The sequence below is a fragment of the Nycticebus coucang genome, chromosome 5 (assembly GCF_027406575.1).
Source record: "Nycticebus coucang isolate mNycCou1 chromosome 5, mNycCou1.pri, whole genome shotgun sequence".
Lineage (NCBI taxonomy): Eukaryota > Metazoa > Chordata > Mammalia > Primates > Lorisidae > Nycticebus > Nycticebus coucang.
This window is the reverse complement of record NC_069784.1, coordinates 47,103,767-47,128,360: the sequence shown is the minus strand read 5'-3', so window position 1 is coordinate 47,128,360 and position 24,594 is coordinate 47,103,767. Positions and strand designations below refer to the sequence as shown.

Here is a 24,594-nt window from a genome sequence, read left to right as displayed (position 1 = left end):
GACCTCCTCTGCTCCCATTTGGATTCCCTTTATTTCCTTGTCTTGCCTAATTGTATTGGCTAGAACTTCCAGCACTATGTTGAATAGTAAAGGTGACAGAGGACAACCTTGTCTGGTTCCAGTTCTAAGAGGAAAAGCTTTCAGTTTTGCTCCATTCAGTAAAATATTAACTGTGGGTTTGTCATAGACAGCTTCAATCAGTTTTAGAAATGTGCCACCTATGCCTTTACTCTTCAGTGTTCTAATTAGAAAAGGATGCTGGATTTTATCAAATGCTTTTTCTGCATCTATTGAGAGGATCATATGATCTTTATATTTGCCTCTGTTAATATTTTTGCCTCTGGGATGAAACCTACTTGATCATGATGAATGACTTTTTTGATGATAAGGTGTAATCTATTGGCTAGGATTTTGTTGAGAATTTTGGCATCTATATTCATGAGTGAGATTGGTCTGAAATTCTCCTTTTTGGTTGGGTCTTTTCCTGGTTTTGGTATCAGGGTGATGTTTGCTTCATAGAATGTGTTGGGGAAGATTCCTTCTTCCTCAAATTTTTGAAATAATTTCTGCAGTACAGGAATAAGCTCTTCCTTGAAGGTTTGATAGAATTCTGGTGTGAAGCCAACTGGTCCAGGGCATTTTTTGGTTGGAAGATTTTTTTTTTTTTTTTTTATTGAATCATAGCTGTTGATATGATCATGGGGCATCATTCACTAGCTTCACAGACCGTTTACCAAGTTTCACATATACCCTTGTAAGATGCACCGCTGGTGTAATCCCACCAATCCCCTTCCCTCTACCCACCTCCCCCCTCCCTCCCCTCCCTTTCCCCCTTCCCCATATTCTTAGGTTGTAACTGGGTTATAGCTTTCATGTGAAAACCCTAAATTAGTCTCATAGTAGGGCTGAGTACATTGGGTACTTTCTCTTCCATTCTTGAGATACTTTACTAAGAAGAATGTGTTCCAGCTCCATCCATGTAAACATGAAAGAGGTAAAGTCTCCATCTTTCTTTAAGGCTGCATAATATTCCATGGTGTACATATACCACAATTTATTAATCCATTCGTGGATCGATGGGCACCTGGGCTTCTTCCATGACTTAGCAATTATGAATTGGGCTGCAATAAACATTCTGGTACAAATATCTTTGTTATGATGTGATTTTTGGTCTTCTGGGTATATGCCCAGTAGAGGAATTACAGGATTGAATGGCAGATCTATTTTTAGATCTCTAAGTGTTCTCCATATCTCTTTCGAAAAGGAATGTATTAATTTGCATTCCCACCAGCAGTGCAAAAGTGTTCCCTTTTCTCCACATCCGCGCCAACATCTCTGGTCTTGGGATTTTGTGATATAGGCTAGTCTCAGTGGAGTTAGATGGTATCTCAAAGTAGTTTTGATTTGCATTTCTCTGATGATTAAAGATGATGAGCATTTTTTCATATGTCTGAAGGCCGCATGCCTGTCTTCTTCAGAGAAGTTTCCCTTCAAATTCATTGCCCAGCCTGTGATAGGATCCCTTGTTCTATTCTTGCTAATGCGTTTGAGTTCTCTGTGGATTCTGGTTATTAAACCTTTGTAGGAGACATAACCTGCAAATATCTTCTCCCATTCTGAGGGCTGTTTGCTTGCTTTACTTACTGTGTTCTTGGCTGTGCAGAAGCTTTTTAGTTTGATCAAGTCCCAGTAGTGTATTTTTGAAGCTGCTTCAATTGCCCGGGGGGTCCTCCTCATAAAATACTGGCCCATCCCAATTTCTTCAAGGGATTTCCCTGCACTCTCCTCTAGTATTTTTATAGTTTCATGTCCTAAGTTTAAATCTTTGATCCAGTGAGAGTCTATCTTAGTTAATGGTGAAAGGTGTGGGTCCACTTTCAGTCTTTTACAGGTTGCCAGCCAGTTCACCCAGCACCATTTGTTAAATAGGGAATCTTTTCCCCACTGAATGTTTTTAATTGGCTTGTCAAAGATGAAATAATGCTAAGTAGCTGGATACATCTCTTGATTCTCTATTCCATTCCAGACATCTACCTCTCTGTTTTTGTGTCAATACCATGCTGTTTTGATCACTATTGATTTGTAGTATAGTCTCAGGTCTGGTAGCGTAATTCCTCCTGCTTTGTTTTTATTTCTGAGTAATGTCTTGGCTATTTGAGGTTTTTTCTGATTCCATATAAAACGAAGTATTGTTTTTTCCAGATCTTTAAAGTATGACAGTGGAGCTTTAATAGGGATTGCATTGAAATTATATATTGCTTTGGGTAGTATAGACATTTTAATTATGTTGATTCTTCCCAGCCATGAGCATGGTATGTTTTTCCATTTGTTAATATTTTCAGCTATTTCTTTTCTTAGAGTTTCATAGTTCTCTTTACAGAGATCTTTCACGTCCTTTGTTAGATTAATTCCCAAATATTTCATCTTCTTTGGCACTACTGTGAATGGGACAGAGTCCTTAACTGTTTTTTCAACTTGACTGTTGTTGGTATATATAAAGGATACCGATTTATGAATGTTGATTTTGTAACCTGAGACGCTGCTGTATTCCTTGATCACTTCTAAGAGTTTTGTAGTAGAGTCCCTAGTGTTTTCCAGATATACTATCATATCATCCGCGAAGAATGAAAGTTTGATCTCTTCTGACCCTATATGGATACCCTTGATCGCCCTTTCTTCCCTAATTGTGGTGGTCAAAACAAAACTTCCATTACAATGTTAAAAAGCAATGGAGACAATGGGCAGCCTTGTCTGTTTCCTGATCTGAGTGGAAATGATTCCAATTTAACTCCATTCAATATGATATTGGCAGTGGGTTTGCTGTAGATGGTCTCTATCAGTTTAAGAAATGTCCCTTCTATACTGATTTTCTTAAGTGTTCTGATCATGAAGGGATGCTGGATATTATCAAAAGCTTTTTCTGCATCGATTGAGTGAATCGTATGGTCTTTGTTTTTTAATTTGTTTATGTGCTGGATTACATTTATAGATTTACGTATATTGAACCAGCCTTGAGATACTGAGATAAAACCGACTTGATCATGATGTATAATTTGTTTGATGTATTGCTGGATTCTGTTTGTTAGGATCTTGTTGAATATTTTTGCATCTGTATTCATTAGTGATATCGGTCTATAATTTTCTTTTCTTGTTGGGTCTTTCACTGGTTTGGGGATCAGGGTGATGTTTGCTTCATAGAACGTGTTGGGTAGTCTTCCTTCTTTTTCTACCTTTTGGAACAGGTTAAGTAATATAGGTACTAATTCCTCTTTAAAGGTTTGGTAGAATTCAGACGTGAAACCATCTGGTCCTGGGCTTTTCTTTTTAGGGAGGTTTTGTATGGTTGATTCTATTTCCGAACTTGATATGGGCCTGTTTAACATTTCCACTTGATTCTGGCTAAGTCTTGGAAGGTAACGTGCTTCCAAGTATTGATCAATTTCCTTCAGATTTTCGTATTTCTGAGAATAAAGTTTCTTGTAATATTCATTAAGGATTTTTTGGATTTCTGAGGAGTCTGTTGTTATTTCGTCTTTGTTGTTTCTGATTGATGAGATTAGAGAGTTTACTCCTTTTTTCCTGATTAGGTTGGTCAAAGGTGTATCTATTTTATTGAGCTTTTCAAAAAACCAGCTTTTTGATTTACTGATCTGTTGTATTATTCTTTTGTTTTCAATTTCATTTAATTCTGCTCTAATTTTGGTTATTTCTTTTCTTCTACTGGGTTTGGGGTTGGAATATTCTTCCTTTTCCAGTTGCTTGAAATGTCCCATTAAGTTGTTCACTTCCTCTCTTTCCGTTCTCTTGAGGAAGGCTTGCAGTGCTATAAATTTCCCTCTTAGAACTGCCTTTGCAGTGTCCCAGAGGTTCTGATAGTTCGTGTCTTCATTGTTGTTTTGTTCCAAAAAATTGGCAATTTCTTTCTTAATCTCATCTCTGACCCAGCTATCATTCAGCATAAGGTTATTTAACTTCCATGTTTTTGTATGAGTATGCAGATTCCTGTTGTTACTCAGCTCAAGTTTTATTCCATGGTGGTCCGAGAAGATGCATGGAATAATTTCTATTCCTTTAAATTTACTGAGGTTAGACTTGTGACCTAAGATGTGATCGATTTTGGAGTAAATTCCATGGGCTGATGAGAAGTATGTGTATTCAGTTTTGTTGGGATGAAATGTTCTGTAGATGTCTGCTAAATCCAAATGTTGGATGGTTAGGTTTAAATCTAAGATTTCTTTGCTCAGCTTCTTGTTGGAGGATCGATCCAACACTGCCAAAGGAGTGTTGAAATCTCCGACGATTATGGAGCTGGAGGAAATCAAGTTGCTCATGTCTGTTAGAGTTTCTCTTATAAATTGAGGTGCATTCTGGTTGGGTGCATAGATATTAATAATTGAGATCTCATCATAGTGAGTATTACCCTTCACAAATATGAAGTGACCGTTCTTGTCCTTCCTTACTTTTGTTGGTTTAAAGCCTATTGTATCTGCAAATAAAATTGCAACACCTGCTTTTTTCTGATTACCATTTGCCTGAAATATGGACGACCATCCTTTCACCCTGAGTCTGTATTTGTCTTTTAGGTTAAGATATGACTCTTGTATGCAACAGATATCTGGCCTGAGTTTTTGTATCTAGTCAGCTAACCTATGCCTCTTTAGAGGACAGTTTAAGCCATTCACATTAATGGAGAATATTGATAAGTCTGGTGAAGTTTTGGGTATCGACTTTTTCAATAGTCCAGTGGCCATTTTTAATCCTTTCTCCAGTGTGGAAATTGGAGTTTGATCCGAAGTTTCTGAGTGAGTTTACTTTTGTGGTATAGGATTGGGTTGGTCATTGTGGAGGATAGGTCTGAGAATATCCTGAAGAGCTGGTTTAGTTATGGCAAATTTCTTCAACATATGAATGTCATTAAAGTATTTCATTTCTCCATCATAAATGAAACTCAGTTTAGCTGGATACAAGATCCGGGGTTGAAAGTTATTTTGCTTTAGGAGATTAAAAGTCGGTGACCACCCTCTTCTGGCTTGAAAAGTTTCAGCAGAGAGATCTGCAGTCATTCTAATATTCTTCCCTTTGAAGGTAATGGTTTTCTTTCTTCTGGCAGCTTTGAGGATTTTCTCCTTCATATTAACTTTAGTGAAGTTAATTATGATATGCCTGGGGGATGTCTTATTGGGGTTGAGTCGTGGTGGGGTTCTGAAGCTGTCCGCTATCTGAATTTCAGAATCTCTAGGCATGTCTGGAAAATTCTCTTTCATAATTTCATTCAGAGGGGCCTCTGTGCCCAGCTAGGCCACTTCATCTGTTTTTGGAACTCCCATGATTCGGATATTCGCCTTCTTCAAATTATCCCAGAGCTCTCTGAGTGAGTGATCCATTTTTTCTCTCCATTTCTCTTCCTCTTTGAGAGTTTGGGAGCATTCAAAGACTTTATCTTCCATGTCAGAAATCCTTTCTTCTGCTTGCTCCATTCTGTTACTGAGGGATTCTACTGTATTTTTCATATCTTTGAGGGCTGCAAATTCTTGCTTCAGTGTGTCTAAGTCTTTGGTGGTTTTGTCTTTAAATTCGTTAAATTCTTGAGACAACTTTTGAATTTCTCCTCGAATTCCTAATTCCACTTTGTTAATCTTGTCTGCAATCCAAATTCTGAATTCGATTTCTCACATCTCTGCCAGTTGTTTATGAATGGGATCTTCAATTGCATTTGCCATATCTTTCCTTGGCGGGGTCGATCTATTCTGGTTATTCATGTTACCAGAGTTTTTCCGCTGATTCCTCCCCATGGTTGTTTTACTCCCTCTGATTTTTTCCCCTGGGGCTTTGTGGAGGGCCTGTACAGTGTTGTGGCCTGAGAGACTGGGGCCCTGTCTCGTGTGGTGGGGCTAAATGTTTCTGCCTTGTTTTCAGCTGGTTTCTGTTCCACCCTAGTGAAACAGATACTTTGGATTGAAGTCTCAGCTGTGGAGAAATATCAGCAATTAAGTCACCCCGCCCCCCACCGGCAAACAATTGGAAAAGAAAAATCAAACCTTCCTACCACTGTGCACCTGGGGCACCAACCTGATTTGTCCTCAGGTGATTGGTTCAGTTCAAAAATGTCCAAATCAATTGTCTCAGTCTGCACCTGTCTCAGGTGAGAGCGTTTAAGAGGTCTCTGGGAACTGGATGACAGGGGTCTGGTGACTACTCTGGTGTGGCTTGCTCCAGTGCTGCGTGGAGTCAGGAGAAGCCACCCAGCCTATAAATCAGTCTGGGAAGGTTTCTGCCTCCTTCCCCACCTTGCACCACTTCACACCCAGTCACTGATAGCCCTGCAGTTGGCTGACCCAGTTGCCTGTAGTGAATCGGTACTCCAGGAGTTTGTATCTACCTGAATCACAAGGAAGTCTGCCAGGCCACTGCGCTCTGCCTCTCTCCAGCAGGAGGAGGTGAGGCCTGACAACCTCGGGCGCTAGATGAAGGTTGAGGTGTTTTCACTCAGGTCCAGTCTCACCCCTGATTAATGTTACTGACAGAACAGAACAGAACAACTCTGTGTTTCCCCTACAGAAGAGAAGCTGAATTGAGTTCCAAATCAGCTTGTCTTTGCTCTTGTATTGTCTATAGGCTGACGATCCCCTGAGGGCCAGGTGCATCTTAGGTTTAGTAAAGCGGACCTCTGGGTCAGCCCCGCCCTTGATTTGCAAGTTTATGTTGCCTCAGGCAAACTCAGAGTCTCTGGTTGCCCAGGGAGACAGGGGGTGTGGCTTCAGAATATTCTGTAGTGAGCCCTATTGCTAGCAAAAGAGGGCTGCTGCCCTATGGCTCAGGCATCCGTTGCTCCGGTGTAGCTCCCCTCCAGCCAATTGTCCTCTCTCTGCTCCGTACCCCAGAGTCTGCACCAACAGGCTGCAGCCCAGCACTACCTACACCCCTCGAGCAATCGCCCAAGAGTCTGGACCCCTGGGGGACAGGCCTCCAGACCTTGGAGCGAGAGCAGAGGGGAGCGCGGGGAGTGCTGGAAGCCTGGGGTTGCAGGCTGAGAACACACACAACTTTACACAGTTTTATGCCTGGCCGTATTATCACCAAAAGACAGCTGTCGCACTGTGCCTCAGGGAACCGCCACTCTGGTGCAGTCCCCTCTCCGCTGACCGACCGGGACTGGCCTCCAGACCCCAGTGTGAGCGAAGGAGAGCGCTGGGAGCTCAGAATTCCAGGTAGAGACCATATACAGTTTATACAGTTTTATGCCTGGCAGGAGGACGCCGTGGCACCCCAGTAGGGGAGGTAGGTCCAGTTTTTAGAGGGTCTCTCCCGTGGAGTGTAGTGGGAGGACCTTTGAACTCTGCCCGGTTGTTTGTGGGGCACTCTGAACCGTTCTCATGGGGGAGGGGACTCCCGTCCGCTTGGTGATGGATTTTGTACCTTTTGTTTGTATCCTTGTGGTCGCAGCTCGCCTCAGCGGGGTTGACGTGCGTTCTACAACCTTCTCTCTTAGTGCAGCTCAAATCCACCAGGTTACTTGCTGAATTTTTGTCCTTTAACTCTCCTTCTGAACGGGAGACTCTTTGGAAAGCTGGCTTCAGTCAGCCATCTTGTCTCCTCCCCTGGTTGGAAGATTTTTTATTGTTTCTTTAATCTCGGTGCTTGAAATTGGTCTGTTCAGGAGGTCTATTTCTTCCTGGCTAAGTCTAGGGAGAGGGTGTGATTCCAAATATTGATCCATTTCCTTCACATTGTGAAATTTCTGGGCATGGAGTTTGTGGTAGTATTCAGAGATGATCTCTTGTATCTCTGTGGGATCAGTTGTTATTTCCCCTTTATCATTTCTCATTGAGGTTACTAGAGATTTTACTTTCCTATTTCTCGTTAGTCTGGCCAATGGTTTATCTATTTTATTCATTTTTTTAAAAAAACCAACTCCTTGTTTCATTAATTTTCTGAATGATTCTTTTGTTTTCAATTTCATTGATCTCTGATTTGATTTTGGATATTTCTTTTCTTCTACTGAGTTTAGGCTTAGATTGTTCTTCTTTTTCCAATTCCATAAGATGGCTTGTGAGATTGTTGATGCGCTCTCTTTCTATTTTTCTAATGTAGGCATCTAAAGCGATAAATTTTCCTCTCAAAACTGCTTTTGCAGTATCCCACAGGTTTTGGTAGCTTGTGTCTTCATTGTTGTTATGCTCAAGGAAGTTAATGATTTCCTGTTTTATTTCTTCCTGCACCCATCTGTTATTCAACAGAAGATTGTTTAATTTCCATGCCTTTGGGTGGGGTCGAGCGTTTTTGTTAGAGTTGAGTTCCACCTTTAGTGCCTTATGGTCTGAGAAGATACAAGGTAAAATTTCAATTCTTTTGATTCTGTTGATATTTGTTTTGTATCCCAGGATATGATCAATTTTGGAGAATGTTCCATGGGGTGATGAGAAGAATGTATATTCTTTGTCTTTGGGATGGAGTGTTCTATATGGATCTATCAAGCACAGTTGTTCTAGAGTCTCATTTAAATCTCTTATATCTTTGTTTAATTTCTGTTTAGAGGATCTGTCCAGCTCTGTAAGAGGAGTGTTAAAGTCCCCTGTTATTATCGTATTATCAGATATCATATTGCTCAAACTGAGTAAGGTCTGTTTCAAGAATCTGGGAGCATTTAAATTGGGTGCATAAATATTTAGAATTGAAATGTCTTCTTGTTGTATTTTTCCCTTGACCAATATAAAGTGACCATCTTTGTCTTTTTTGACTTTAGTTGCTTTAAATCCACATGTATCTGAAAATAAAATTGCAACTCCTCTTTTCTTCTGAATTCCATTTGCCTGAAAAATTGTCTTCCAACCCTTGACTCGGAGTTTTAATTTGTCTTTTGAAGCCAGGTGTGTTTCTTGCAGACAGCAAATGGATGGCTTGTGTTTTTTAATCCAGTCAGCCAATCTATGTCTCTTCAGTGGGGAATTCAAGCCATTAACATTTATTGAGATAATTGGTAAGTGTGATAGTATTCTATTTGTCTTAATTTGTGAGAGTCAATTGCTTAGTTTTATCTTTTGCATCAATGTGGAGGTTAGGTTCTGTCCTTTAATTTGTGAGTTCTTACTTTGCTGCTGATCTATTGTGATGGTCAGTGTGTAGTTCAGGGTAAAGTATTGTACTACAGTGTGTAGTACAGGGTAAAGTGTACAGCTGGTCTTGTAGTGAGTTTCCTCAATGTTTGTGTATCGGTAAATGATTTTATTTCTCCATCAATTTTAAAGCTTAGCTTAGCAAGGTACAGAATTCTGGGCTGGAAATTGTTGTGTTTAAGTAGATTAAAGGTAGATGACCATTGTCCTCTTGCTTGGAAAGTTTCATTAGAGAAGTCTGCAGTCACCCTGATGGATTTGCCCCTGTAGGTCAACTGGCGCTTACTCCTGGCAGCTTGCAGAATCTTTTCTTTTGTCTTGACTTTGGACAGGTTCATCACAATGTGTCTTGGAGAAGCTCGGTTAGAGTTGAGGCGACGTGGGGTCCGATAGCCCTCTGAAAGCAGTGTGTCAGAATGTTTGGTGATATTTGGGAAATTTTCTTTTATAATATTCTCTAGTATGGCTTCCATTCCTCTGGGGCATTTTTCTTCACCTTCTGGGATTCCTATAAGTCATATGTTGGAACGCTTCATAAAGTCCCATAATTCTGACTGTGAATGTTCTGCTTTCTCTCTCTTCTTTTCTGCCTCTTTTACTATCTGAGTTATCTCAAGGACTTTGTCTTCTACCTCTGAAATTCTTTCTTCTGCATGGTCTAACCTGTTGCTGATACTTTCCACTGCATCTTTAAGTTCCCTAATTGACTGTTTCATTTCCTTCAGCTCTGCTATATCCTTTCTATATTCTTCATATCGTTCATCTTTTATTTGATTCGTTTTTGGATTTCCTTTTGGTTATTTTCCACTTTATTAGCAGTTTCCTTCATTGTTTCCATCATTTATTTCATAGTTTTCATCATGTATATTCTAAATTCCCTTTCTGTCATTCCTAACATTTCTTTGTAGGTGGAATCCTCTGCTGAAGCTACCTCATGGTCCCTTGGAGGGGTTGTTCTGGACTGGTTCTTCATGTGCCTGGAGTTTTCTGCTGATTCTTCCTCATGAGTGATTTCTTTTATCTGTTTCCTTGCCCTAATTTTCCTTTCACTTCCTCTTGCTCTTTAAGTTCTTGTGCCCATGGACTAACGTTTTGATGAGTCCTTTTGGTACAGGACCAGAAGGGTGAGAAGGTTGAAGATCAAGAAAGGGATGAAGGAAAGGAGGAATGAGCAAAAAGAAAAGAAAAAAAAATAGAGGAAGGAGAGGAGGTGGGTAAAAGGAATATTGACAAAAAGAGGAGAGGCACAGAAAGAGGGAGACAGAGCAATATGGGTGCACAGTAGAGTACTTTGACACAACCTTAAAAAAAAACCCACCTTCTGGGGGTGCCCAGTTGGGTGGTTCCCTTGAGGTCAGCAGCTCTTTGCTAACCTGATCAGACACAGTACCCCACCTCCACCAAGTAGAGAGGAAAGACAAAAATGCTATAAATCAAACCAAAACAATCAAACAGAAAACTTTACGGGATAAAATTGGGTGAAAAACCAAATAATAGTGGTAGAAATACTAGCAAAAATGAAATTCTAGTTATTGAAAAAGGTAGCAATGGGAAATTATAATTAAACTAGAAAAATTGAGAAAGAAAAATATCTGTAAGGAAAAGGTTGAAATTAAACAACAACATCAACAACATCAATATAAACAAAAAAACAACCAAACAAAACAAAACAAAAAAAAAACACAACCAAAAACAAAGCAGTATGTATATGTTGTTGAATTTTGTCTGAGCAACACATGGTCTTCTGGGGTGTTAGATGTTAATCACAGTGCTAATGCGACTGGAGGCTGCTGATTTCTCAAACCCCACCAGGTAGACACCCTAAATCTCTCTTCAGCTCTCTTAAAAGGCACTTTGAACTTGTAAGCTTGCTGAACAGAAGCTTTCCCAGGAAAGTGCTTGTCGCTGGAATGACTGCTGAAGTGGCTATGCACTTACCCAGTGTGCCAAAACCGGTCTCACTCTGCCCCTGAAGGTTAGGGCTGCAAGGCAGCTCAGATCCCACTCTTAGGCTAGTCAGTCGCTAGGTTACCAGCTCCCGCCCCATTCTAGCTCTGCAACCCTGAGGGCGGAGCTTGCCAGGGCAGATCACTCACAATGGCTACCCACAGCCAAACACTATTAGCTCCGTCTGGCTCAGCGGCTCAGACTGGGGCCCTAGACAATGGCCAAAGTTCTCCGCACCCCCGCCCCCTCAGGCTCTCCCCAAGGCAGTTCAACTGAGTGCCAAGTCCAAAGACACCAAAACGGTTCACAGGTAAGGCCTTTTCGGTTTGCAGCCTCACTGCTACTGAACTTATAGTTGCTGGTGGGTTTAGACCGATTCAACACAGGCGACCACTTGGCCGGTTTTCCACTATTTTAGTCCTCCTCTTGGGGTCCAGAAGTCTCTCGCCTACTCCCTGTATCCTCACAGGGATGATTATAGGCAGATCCCACCAGCCAGAGATGCCTGGGGTCCTATCTCCCCAGACTCACGGTGCCCAGATGCAAGGAAGCTGTTACTCGGCCACCATCTTGCTCTCTCTATCTCTCTTTTTTTTTTTTTTTTGAGACATAGTCTCACTCTGTTGCCCTGGTTTGAGCATGGTGGCATCGTAGCTCACAGCAACCTCAAACTCTTGGGCTCAAGTGATCTTCTTGTCTCAGCGTGCTGAGTAGCTGGGACTACAGGTTTGGCTAGTTTTTCTATTTTTAGTAGAGATGGGGTCTCATTTTGCTCAGGCTAGTCTCAAACTCCTGAGCTCAGGAGATCCACCTGCCTTGGCATCCAGAGTGCTAGAATTACAGGTGTCAGCCACCTTGCCCGGCCAGTAATACTTGTTAAAATTGCCCCACCAAGCTTGGTTCCATATTGTGGCTAATTTCTCCCTGCCTTTGTGGGGATTGTCATGGAAGATTTTTGTTGAACTTTCACTTTTATTTTGGGTATCCCTTGAGGTACTAGTAAAACATCTCAAGAATCTTTAATTCACTATCCATTTTAGAAGGGTTCCTGTAGTGGCCAGGAAATCTCTTGGTTTCTGAAGTATTTTAAAGTTATGAAGTAACCCAAATAATAACTACTGTCAGTAAAAATATTTTATCTGTTCTTAGCTGCCAAGTCTGGGCAAGAACAATTAATACGACCATCGGAACTGATTTAACTTCTTTGAGAAGCTTAAATTTCAAGGGTGAACTCAAGCCTGCTTGGAAACTTTTAGTTTTTCTTTTTAACCATCTTATTTAATGAAAGTCCATTGTGTAGTTTTATCCTTTGCACCATTGTGGAAGCCAAGTTTTGACCTTTAGCTTCTGGGTGTTTACTTTGCTGGTGGTCCATTGTGGTGGTCAGTGTTGATAACAGGTCTAAGTATTTTCTGTAGAGCTGGTCTTGTGGAGAATTTCCTCAGTGTTTGTATATCCACAAAAGATTTGATTTCTCCATCATTAGTTTAGCAGAATATAGAATTCTGAGCTAAAAAGTGTTCTGTTTTAAAATGTTGAAGGTAGATGTTCATGCTGTTCTGGCTTGGAAGGTTTCAGTTGAAAACTCTTCTGTCATCCTAATGGCTCTGCCTCTGTAGGTATGTTGGCACTTACTTCTGTTTGGTTACAGAATTCTTTCTTTCATCTTGACTTTGGACAGGTTCACTACAATGTGTCTTCAAGAGGCTCTGTTTGAGTTGAGATGACTCAGAGTTGGATAAGCATCTGAAAGGAGTGTGTTGGGGTCTTTATAAAACTTGGGGAGTTTTCATTGATGATATCCTTCAGCAGGGCTTCTATTCCTTTGGGACAATCTTCTTTCCCTTCAGGAATCCTTATTATTCATACGTTTGAATGCTTCATGGAGTCTCATAGTTCTCTAAGCACCTATTCTGCTTTCTCTCTCTTCTTTTCTGCCTCTTTGAGTACCTGAGTTAACTCGAAACCTTTATCCTCTAGCTCTGAGGCTCTTTCTTCTCCATGGTCTAACCTATTTTTGATAACTTTCTACTGCATCTTCACATTCCTTGATTGTCTTCTTCATTTCCTTAAGCTCCACCATATCCTTTCTATATTCTATATATCTCTCATCCAGCTTTTGGTTCTGTCTTTCCATTTTCTTGTCCATTCCTTTTATTGTCTTTATCATCCATATTTTAAATTCCCTTTTTGTCAAGTCCATTAATTCTTTATAGGTGGATTCTTCTGCAGCAGCTGCCTCATGGTCCCTTGGAGGAGTTCCTCTGTTTTGGTTTTTCACGTTGCTTCCTTCTCATGTGTTCTTTCTTCTTGTTCACTTCCTTGTCCTTTTTCCTTCTCACTGCCTCCTTTGTTTCAAACAGAAGTCTTTGCTCTTGACGAGAGTATGTTGCAGTGTGTCACCAGGACACCATGTGGGGCTGTGGGTTTTTGGGGGGGAAGACAGAGAGCACAACTAGCAACCTCTATGGTCCTTATTCCAAACTTAGTGCCTTTGGGGATCTCCTGATTGTTTCCTCAGCATTCAAACCCTACTGGGTTGGGATCTTAAAGCTCACAAGAATCCTTCAGGGGCAGGTCTCACAGTGCCCCCTCACTCCAGTTCTTGTGGGGTATGGGAGTCCCTCAGCCTTTTGGGAAAGTGGAATTCTGATCCTGGCATGCGGAATTAAGATGGCTGTGCTTTAGGCCCCTGCTAAGACCTCATGACCTTCACACAATGGCAGGCCCCTGGCCTCTGTGACTTTCTCAGTATGGGTACCTCATCAGCCACCAAACCTATGGCAAATCCACTCCAACCAGCTTTCTAATCTGGTTGCCGTATACCATTCAAATCTACCCTCTCTTCCAACCTTTCCACTCAATAAGAGATTTCCCCCAACAACTGAAAGCTCCAGAAAGGCTTCTTCCCATCCCAGGCCTCCCCAGGGGAAGGGGAAGGTGATCCCAGCTAGTGCCAGTCACTTGCCTAATTCATCAGATTTCCACCTCTCTGGATCATGCCGTGTCCAGTTCACTATCTCCTCACTGTGGTGCCTGAACTATTATGACTCTGGGCAAGGTCCCTGTCCCAGGTGTGGCTGGGTCCTCGCTTTTTCCCCCGTTGTTCTAGGAGAGCTCAGCTGAACAATCCTTCTGGTCCACCATCTTACTTTGCCCCCAAACATAATTTTCATATGCACTGGGGAACCAGAAAATTTGTGTAATTCACTTTATCCTGATTTTTCCTTTATTGCAGTGGTTTGGAACCAAACACACAATATCTCTGAGGTATGCCTGGAAATAGGCCTTATGCATGATATTTATTGATATTTGTTTCTATTTGACTATATAAGCAAAGAGAAAAACATCAAAGGTTGTTTTCTAAATTGTTAATGTAGATGAGAGACCTGGAAATTGTTATGGGGGTTGGAAGGGAGGGTAAGGCATCCAAGACACAAAAGGAAAGAAGTTCAGATAAGGAGACTGCAAAAACTACATATGGGATCATTACGTAGTCATACAAAATTATGTGTAATCATTCAGGCTTCAAATATATATATATATTTTAAAAAAGAATTCCTTTTATTTTGTCACTGTCTTGTTTAAAACTCTTCAGAGTTTTTGTTATCTCAAAGACCTGTTCTTATCTCAAAGACCTGTTCTGACTTGTGATTGCCAGCCCCTCCCTGCTTGTGTGCCCAGCCCAGCTCCTGCTGCTTTTCTCCTGCCCTGGCTCATCTTGCCTTAGGGCAGTGGTTCTCAACCTTCCTAAGGCTGCGGCCCTTTAATACAGTTCCTGTGGGTCCCCACCCACAAGTTGAAAACTGCTGCCTTAGGGTCTTCATAGCTGTTCTCTTGACAGGGCTCTTCCTGACTCTTCTGGGAAGAATGAACTGATGCTTGTTTTTGAGAACTCAGGGAGCTTTCCCTAGCCCCTTGTTGGTTCTCTGGGCATATTGGTGCCTGCTGCTTTTACTGAGTGGCGCTTCTCATAGTGCAGTTGAATGTTGACCTAATTATCTGTGTGACATCTGTCTCCTGTACTAGAAAGTCAGCTCCAAGAAGGCAGCGAGGAGCTGTACTTGTCTTATTTTCAAAAGTCTCACACAGAATAGATGCCCAGTGAGTATTTCCTGAATGAATGAATGAAGGAATGAATCCATCCTCTTTATTCTGAAAGAGACACTGACTAACCAAAGAGCCAGAAAATGTGTGTTCTGGTCCCCGTGGTGCCATAAACTTGCCTGTTTCCTCATCTGTAAAATGGGGTTAATGACATCTACGGCACACAAGATACGATACAAATGCGTACCCAGCAGACAGCAGACATCCAATAAAACAGTCCTTCATTTTTCTGGGTGCCACACCACTTCACCCGTGAAATGGAGTAATTTGACTAAATAATTTTTAGAGTTTCTTCTAGCTCAGACTTTTACAATTGGCTCTTGAACAGCACAGGAGTTAGGGGCATTGACCCCCTACATAGTTGCAAATCCATGTATCCAATTTGACTCCCCCAAAACCTAACTACTAATAACCTACTTTTTTTTTTTTTTTTTTGAGACAGTCTCAAGCTGTCACCTTGGGTAGAGTGCCGTGGCGTCACAGCTCACAGCAGCCTCCAACTTTTGGGCTTAAGTGATTCTCTTGCCTCACACTCCCAAGTAGCTGGGACTACAGGTGCCTGCCACAATGCCCAGCTACTTCTTTTGTTGCCATTGTTGTTTTAGCTGGCCCAGGCCAAGTTTGAACCTACCAGCCTCTGTGTATGTGGCCGGCACCCTACCCACTGAGCTATGGGCACTGCCAATAGCCTACTATTGCCTGGAAGACTTAACCGATGATATACGGTCAATTAACATACAGTAGAACCTCTGTAAGTTGACCACTCAACAAACGGAGGTGGTCAACATAAGAGCTAAGCCTACTGGGCTAATACATACATGTGGTATACATCTAGACTGTGAAAATTAGGTCAACTTAAGGAGGTGGTCAGTGCATGGAGGTGGTCAGCTATGGAGGCTCTACTATATTTCATCTGTCATAGGTATTATGTTATAGGTATATACTATATTCTTACAATAAAGCAAGCTAGAGAAAAGATAATTTTTTTTTTTTTTTTTTTTTTTTTTGAGACAGAGCCTCAAGCTGTTGCCCTGGGTATCATAGCTCACAGCAACCTCAAATTCCTGGGCTCAACCGAGTCTCCTGTCTCCGCCTCCCAAGTAGCTGGGACTATAGGCGCCCGCCACAACGCCCGGCTATTTTTTGGTTGCAGCCATCATTGTTATTTGGCGGCCCGGCCTGGATTCGAACCCACCAGCTCAGGTGCATGTGGCTGGCGCCTTAGCCCATTGAGCCACAGGCTCCGAGCCGAGAAAAAATAATGTTATTAAGCAAATCATATGTTCTCTTCATTACATGGAAGTGGATCATGATTCAGTTTTTCATCCTCATCATCATCTTCACAGTCAGTGGCTGAAAAGGAGGAGGAAGAAAATGGAATGGGGTGGTCTTGCTGACTCAAGGGTGGCAGAGGGGAAAGAAAATCTCTCTATATAAGTGGACCCAGGCAGTTCCAACTTGTGTTGTTCAAGTGTCAACTGCACTGTGATTTCTTTTGAGCTGCAAACTCCCCTTTCTCTGCCCTTGCTTCTCTCCACCACTAGCTCCATTCCTGAGTGCTTTCTTCTCATTGTTCTCAAGCCCAGGAAACATCACCTCTCCCTGAGAAAGACAGAAGCCACCTTTATGCAGCCAGTATGTGGTAGTTCAGCACATACCTGCTCTCTCCCACTACTGCCCTACCCACTACCAATCGTCCTTTCATTTACATCAGGGTTTTTCAACCTTTTGTATCTCACAGCACACTCGAACCTGTAGTTAAACTTCCATGGCATACTTAAATTATGATGGTCAAAAAAAAAGAGTGAAATAAAAAGAATATACAGAGGGAGAGGGGTGAGGTCTTGGTGTGTGCCACACCTTTTGGGGGCAAGACATGATTGTAAGAGGGACCTTACCTAACAAATGCAATCAGTGTAACCTAGTTTCTTGTACCCTCAATGAATCCCCAACAATAAAAATAAATAAAAATTAAAAAAATATATACTTACCGTGCTTTGAACTGCTTTTGAAAATAATTAATGGTCTTTAAAATTTTTCTCAGCACACCTAAGATCCTCTCACGGCACACTGGTTGAAAATCACTGATTTACATTTATAAGACATTTTTGAGCCTCCATTGTTATGTGTGGATAGACATACACTCAAATTCTTTTTTTTTTTTTTGGCTGGGGCTGGGTTTGAACCCGCCACCTCCGGGGGGCCGGTGCCTTACTCCTTTGAGCCATAGGTATTGCCTACACTCAAATTCTTTTTGTTTCCATCTGCCTTCCCACATGCTCTGTTAAGTGGGAGAGACAGTCCATGACCAGCAGTGGAAAAATAGTGGCATATTTTTGAAGGCAGTCCTCCCTAATTTAAGGAAGATGGGTCCTAAAAATTATTGCATGTAGATAGTTTGAAATTACTGAATACAGTTCGTCAACAACTGGTCTATTTAATGTTCCTGATTTCTCCTGTGCTCTTTCTATTACCCTAATTGCTACTAGGCAAAAACTTCAATCAAGCTTTAACTCAGTGGTTCTCAACCTTCCTCATGCCGTGGCCCTTTAATACAGTTCCTGTGGGTCTCAACCCACAGTTGAGAACCGCTGCTTTAACTTGTCTTTAATGTTAGCCCCAAATAGTTTCTGTTCTGTCTTAAGAAGAAAGTCAAGTTTTGGAGCAAGGTGCAGTTACACCCATTTTAAGGGTATCAAAACTATCCCAATCTCATGGGTCTAATAAATGTTTGACAACTGGATTGGTGTGGAGGGGGAGAGGAGGCTCTGATGTGAAGCATTCGTCAGTTTCATGCTGTAAATACTCTTGCTGTGGTAGATTTCACTGAGTGGAGTTGGGCAGAGAAGCCAACAACTGGCCCGTGGGAGTGTATTGGTCCCCGTTTCCACTGTACCCAATCCCTGAGTCCTTCCTCGTCATCACCAGGCATCGTTTCTGGTCTCAATTAAATGACATCTCTCAGTCAGCCAAGAAAGAGACCAAACAGTCCCATCACTTCCTCCATCCCCCCTCTATCCTATTGATTTCATTTCTTTATTTCTTTTTTTTGAGGGGGAGACAGAGTCTGTCTCACTCTGCCACCCTGGGTAGAGTGCTATGAAATCATAGCTCACAGCAACTTCAAACAAGCTCTTGGGCTCAAGCAATCTTCTTGCCTCAGCCACTCACGTAGCTGGGACTACAGGCACCCACCACGATCCCCAGCTAATTTTTCTACTTTTAGTAAAGACAGGGTCTTGCTCTTGCGCCAGCTAGTCTCAAACTCCTGAGCTCAGGCATTCCTGCCACCTCGACCTCCCAGAGTTGCTAGGATTACATGCGGGAGCCACTGTGCCTGGCGATTCCATTTCTCAGACATCTCTTGAGTCTGTCCTCTTGTCCACCCCCATCACCAGCACCCCTGGTCTAGTCTGCCCTGTCCACTGCTCTCGTCGCCACAGCACTGACTTTCCTGCTGGTTCCCCCTCCTTGCTTGGCCAGTCAACCTCTTTCTGCTCTAAAGGCAGAGTTAGCCTGCTTTAAATCATATCTGGCCAGCCTTTTGTGAAAAACCTTTGTGTGGCTTTCTGTAGCCATTAGGGTAAGTCCACACCCTTAGCATAACTTCCCTAACCCCCTGTCGTCCCCCACAACATAGGCTATGACCTAGCCCCCACCCATCTCTTTCCCCAAGAGGCTTTCTTTACTCTCTTTGTTCTAGCTACTAGGAATTGCTTTGTTTTCCAACCACACCAAACTCTTCCTTGACTTTCTCTTTGCAGGTGATATTTCCTTTATCCCTATGATCATGGCCCTTGATCCTTTAGTGATTTGCATGGGCTTTTGTCAGTTCCAGCATGACTTCCTGGGGGAGGCCCTTGATCAGGGGGCTGCAGCTCTGTGAATGGCATGCTCTGTGTCTCCTCCACAGATGGGCCTCCCAGAGGGCCTGCAGCCAACACATTTGCAGCATGGGCCCTGGCATCTGCCACACAGTTGGTACTCCGTAAATGTAGCCCCAGTTTTCTAGTAAAGGTTGAGTTCTACATGGTCAAGCTTGTGTTTACTTCCCACTCTTTAACATCATCAGTTTATAAACTTAGCATATCAGCTTAGCAAAATAAGTATCTGATGAACAATTTCATGCCTAAAGTCATGTTTTTTCTAACCAATGTTTTCCCTCTCCTAGATTTTATCAGCTGTGATGGCCTAATCGTATATGGGGCTTTGAACGAGAATGTAACTTTTGGTCCGTCAAACCATACGATGACTTTTCACGAGATCCTGTGGAAAAAACAGAAGAATAAAGTTATAGAATGGGACCGTTCAGTCATGAAACCTTTCCCACCTTTTCAGGGTAGAGTTCAATTAGACCATGTGTCTGGCAACCTCACTATCTTTAACTTAACATTATCAGATGAAGATGAGTACGAAATTGAATCACCAAATATGGCAGATACTGTCAAGTTCTTTCTTTATGTGATTGGTGAGTATTCCATAAATTGATTTAACTGACAAATTTCCACCTACTTTTAGAGACAATACAAATCATTGGTTTATGGAAAACAAAAGCATTAGCCGGACACAGGGGCTCATGCCGGTAATCCCAGCACTTTGGGAGGCCAACGCAGGCGTACTGCCTGAGCTCAGGAGTTTGAGACCAGCTTGAGCAAGAGCAAGACCCAGTCTCTAAAAATAACGAGGCGTTGTGGTATCACCTGTCCAGAATTAAGCTCATTATCTTTCCCCTAAAACCTGTTCCTTCCCACACATTTCCCTCCTTGATAAACAGCAGCTCCACCCTTCCAATTAGGCTAAAATTTTGATGTCATCTAGGACACCTCTCTTTTTCCTTAACACCACATTCACGCCACTGGGAAGTTTTGTTGGTTCTACCAGAGTGATCCTTTTAAAACAGAAGTCAGATCACGTCACCTATTTGTGTAGAACTTTCTATTCGCTCTGTCTCACTCCAAGTTAAAGCTAAAATCTTTACAGCGGCCTGCAAGGATGTATGCGAACTGGCATGTATGCGAACTGGCCCCGTGAACTTCATTTAGACAAGTGCAGCTCATTATAACAGATATTGAGGCATCCTGTTAGAGCAGTGGTTCTCAACCTTCCTCATGCTGAGACCCTTTAATACGGTTCCTGTGGGGTCACGACCCACAGTTTGAGAACCTCTGTGTTAGAAGAACCAATAGGTCCTTTGAAGAAGTAGAATCTTTAAGACACGGAAGTCGGGGTCTGGCAGTTTATAGTACCAACAGACAAAATGATTGATTCAGAATTTAGTTAACAATGGAATGCATTTTGAGAACCCTTTTATAGAGTTTATAAAACTAAGTTCAGAATATTTGAGTAGGTTCTCTTTTTAAACTTGATGAAATGTTTTAAAATAATTTAAGTCTTAAAATCCTGTGGTAGGGTGGCACCTGTGGCTCAAGGAGTAGGGTGCCGGTCCCATATGCCGGAGGTGGCGGGTTCAAACCCAGCCCCGGCCAAAAGAGACAAAAAAAAAAAAAAAAAAATCCTGTGGTAACACAGCAAGGTGCATGATTTTGGTGCTCAGACCAACAGAAAGCTTAGTGAAGTCCATGGAGGAGTCAAATACAGGGCAGGGGGTGGGGGTAGAGTTGTAGTTTTTGGTCGGGGCTGGGTTTGAACCTGCCACCTCCAGCATATGGGGCCAGCGCCCTACTCCTTTGAGCCACAGGCACCGCCCAGAGCAGGGGGTTTTTGATCGGAGGGACTGATATCTACAGCACTGATTGTTGAGACTTAAGTTTGGGTTTGAGGGTGTGACCCGTTAGCCTGGGGTCAGTGACATTGTATCAGAAACCAGAGCAGGGAAGTGATTTAATGAACTATTTAATATTTTTGGAAGGTTAATCTGATGGTGAGTATCTATGATAGATAAGAGAAAGTAAATGCCAGTTTAGAAGGTACTGTGGTCATCCAGATAGTCAGGGGGCTGAGTAATAGATGTTGGGAAAGGACAGAATGAAGATTTAGGAATCAGTTGTAAGAAAACATAAGCTGGGGCAGCGCCTGTGGCTCAAAGGAGTAGGGCACTGGCCCTATATTCTGGAGGTGATGGGTTCAAACCCGGCCCCGGCCAAAAAAAAAAAAAACTGCAAAAAAATAAAATAGAAAAGAAAACATAAGATGATTCTAGATTTCACACCTGAGTGATAACATGATTGGTCATGGTTTCTCTCTTTCTTTCTTTCTTTTTTTTAAGAAATAAGGAAGTCACACTTTCTGGAAATTATGTTAACACTTATTTAAGAACATGGTAATCTTCCGGAGACACCAGACCTCATAAGAGACTTTCAGCAAGTGTATTTTGGATAGGGGGATTTCCTGGCGCCTCCTGAAGGCAGGGTCTCCACTTCCTTATGTGTCTGAGCTGAGATCTTGCTTTCCTCCCCGCCCCGAAGTCCCCTTGAAATTTCCACTACTTGTTTATTGGTTCTTTCTCCTCCCCTTACAAACCTTTATCACATCAAAGATGATGACTTTCCTTTAAGTAGAATTAACTGCTCTGTCCTTAAATGGTCTGCATTGGTCTGTGTGCGACCTTTATTAAAGCTAATGGAAACATACACATATTTCTATGAAATGTTATCAGATGTATAAGAAATTTATTTCTTACACAGCAGTGGGCTAAATTCATTAATTATAAATTACTTTATTATCTTAGGGATGAAGTAGGCACATTTCTTGCCACTTTAATGCCATTTAAGTTACCAAAATAATATTTGTTAGATATCAAGGTAGTAAAATCCCATGGGCAGTGAGAAAATGAGGAAGGTTTATAAAAGGAAAAGGTGTGAGGTGTAGACACTCTGATCCAAGTGCTGCAGAAAGGCTTGTACACTTTCTGGTGGGTCAGGTAATCACTTCTAAGTTTTGTCCTTGGCAACAGTAGCAGAGGAGATGGTCAGAAAGGGCTTCCGCATAGCCGAGGGGTACTAATAACACAGAAGGTAAGGCTAGGATACCTGCACAGCTCCCCTCAAATAACCTTCTTGTTCTGTTTGACCTTTGAGATGATCTGATAAAGCATTTCCTTTAACAGAGGAAATTGAGACAGTTTGGGCCCTGTTTCTTAGCTTAGAGAACAAGAGGCTTGGACTGGATGATTTCTTGAGTCTTTTACCTCCTAAAACTGGCCCAAGGTCACAGAAAGCCAGGACTAAAGCTCCAAACTCACAACTCCTGGTTAGTGCTTCTTTTCATATCACGCATCCTCCCAGGAAACCTTGGCCTCCTGGAGCTGATCAGTGGCCAGTAGCTTTGTGCTCTATCACAGCTAGTCTTTGTCACACAGTCCCCTGTGCACCCCACTGTACAGGCTGTTCCCTGCAGCACCTCGCTTAACTCTCCTCACAGTCTGAGAGGTAAGTACTGTTTGTCTCCCCATTGTAGAAAGCAAGAAACCTGGGCTTGGGGTGCCAAGAGGCTCCTAGCAATGGAGCTGGGACCTGAACCCCGGCAGCCAGGCTTCTGGGGCTGTGCTAAACACCGTATCATTCTGTTTGGAGATGAGCTGGTTGAAGAATTTACATTTGATAGAGCGGAGAAAGTAATTTAAAAGACTGTCTCCCTGAATCCACCCTTCTGTCCATCTGTCTCTTTGGTAATCCAACAATACTTGCGTGGAGCCATCTGTGTGCCTTATGTGATATCAGTTGCTGTGGTTGAAAGGTGAAAAATACATGCTCTTTGCCCTCTGAAGATTCACAATCTGGGGGCTTGTGACGTGCCTCTGCTCAGTTCAGAAAGTGTCAGATGAAAATGTCAGCTAAACAAGCTGTGACAGGACAAATGGGCACCCACATCAGAGCCACCTGGGTGGTGGGACCCGGGAACCTGTGTTTTTAACAAGCACCCTCAGTGGTTCTTAGTTAAGCACACTGACATCTGAGACATGCTTCAGAAATGCCTCATTTCCTTTTTCTTTTCTTTTTTTTTTATTAAAAACTTTATTTGAGTTAAAGACAGAAAACAATATACTTTTACTTGTGATTTGATTATGCAAATTTTGTCAATCTAAAATAGTTTGCAGTAATTCATCTTATATATTTATCCTTTTTGACATTATATATATATTATATATGGAATAAAAGAAATCATTTATGACGTTTAACAATAATTAGAAAATATTCTCCAAAAGAATTTCCCCAAGTGTGTTGCTAGATAGAAAGCTCATAATTGCCAAGATAACTTATATTCGAGCATAAGCCCAAGTCATTAAATAAAAATAAGAGCATATCTGTAAAAAAGTAGAAGAAGGTGCACAAAAACATGCACTTACATACTTTCCAAAAGGATGTAAACTGTACGTTTAGGCACTGTCATCTGTTCAGATTTCCTTTACTAACAATATAGAGCATAACTTTTGATATTTAGATGTTTCTGCAAGAACATAACTAAGGCAACCACATGCAAAAAATTTGTGTGTGTAATGCATAGAAAATATAAAGACAGCATTCCAACAGTAAAAGTCTACAGTGAGAGTTGCTTGATACCTGAAAGGTTTGGAGTGTCTTCTTGTCATTAAAAATGAAAATCTATGTATGCCATGGAGTCATCAGGGCCTCATTTCTAAGCAAGTCGAAACCTTGGCTTTCTGCCCATGAGAAATGCCCAGCCTCGTGGCAGAGGCAGGGGCCAGTACATGCACTGCTGAGAACAGGCATTTCTGTTTTCTTCTGGGGACACATGGGGGCCCTTGGAAGTTCCCCTGGGGCCCAATGTCGGCTAGAGTAGGCGACGTGGACAGGGCCAGCTCAGCTTTTTAAGTCAGCCAGAGAAGCTCCTCATTCACTGATTGGATTGTAACCTAAGATTTCATTTGGAGAAGGGTTTCTCGTATTTAAAACATGATTAAAAGTCCCTTCTGTTAAATAAAACCTTAAGGCAAAGTGTAAGGAGTTAACGTGAATTAGATCAAACTTAAAAATTGAGGAAGCACCAAGCAGAAAGGGAAGTCAGCACGTGACCTCTGGTCTCCAGCAAGGCAGGCCCAACACATTCAGGAGGAGGAAAAGACAAGGGGTCGATTAGTTAAACACTTTTATTTTTCAGATTATAAATTGGAGTTTAAATATCTCTTTGTCTTAGAAAGCACCATTTTAATGGCAGCTTGGTATTTCATTATCTTGGTGAACCTTAATTTACTACCCTTTTTAGAAGATGTTTATAATGTTTTGGCTTTACTATCCATGTGTTATCATGACTATTGATGTATATTACATGTATTTTTGCACATTTTTTCAAGTCTCTTATGATCAATTGCTGAAGAAAAGTTGAGGGCGTAACATGACATGCAAGTGTCTTAACCCACCCTTACAGCCACAGAATGCCTTAGCCGGGAGCAGGTGCTTCCTAGAGGAAGGCTGGGAGTGAGGCCTCTGGTCTGGCAGGCCTGTCACAC

General features: G+C 42.0%; 1 protein-coding gene across 1 annotated transcript in view; it reads left to right on the top strand.

Annotated features, from left to right (window-relative positions):
* The window catches only part of CD58 (CD58 molecule), a 58,025-nt gene that overhangs the window by 20,170 nt on the left and 13,261 nt on the right, over positions 1-24,594 (top strand). The window contains exon 2 of the mRNA XM_053591332.1: positions 19,339-19,635. Within this exon, the coding sequence (XP_053447307.1) occupies positions 19,416-19,635 (220 nt within the window). The 5' untranslated portion in view covers positions 19,339-19,415. The remainder of the gene's footprint in view (positions 1-19,338; positions 19,636-24,594) is intronic.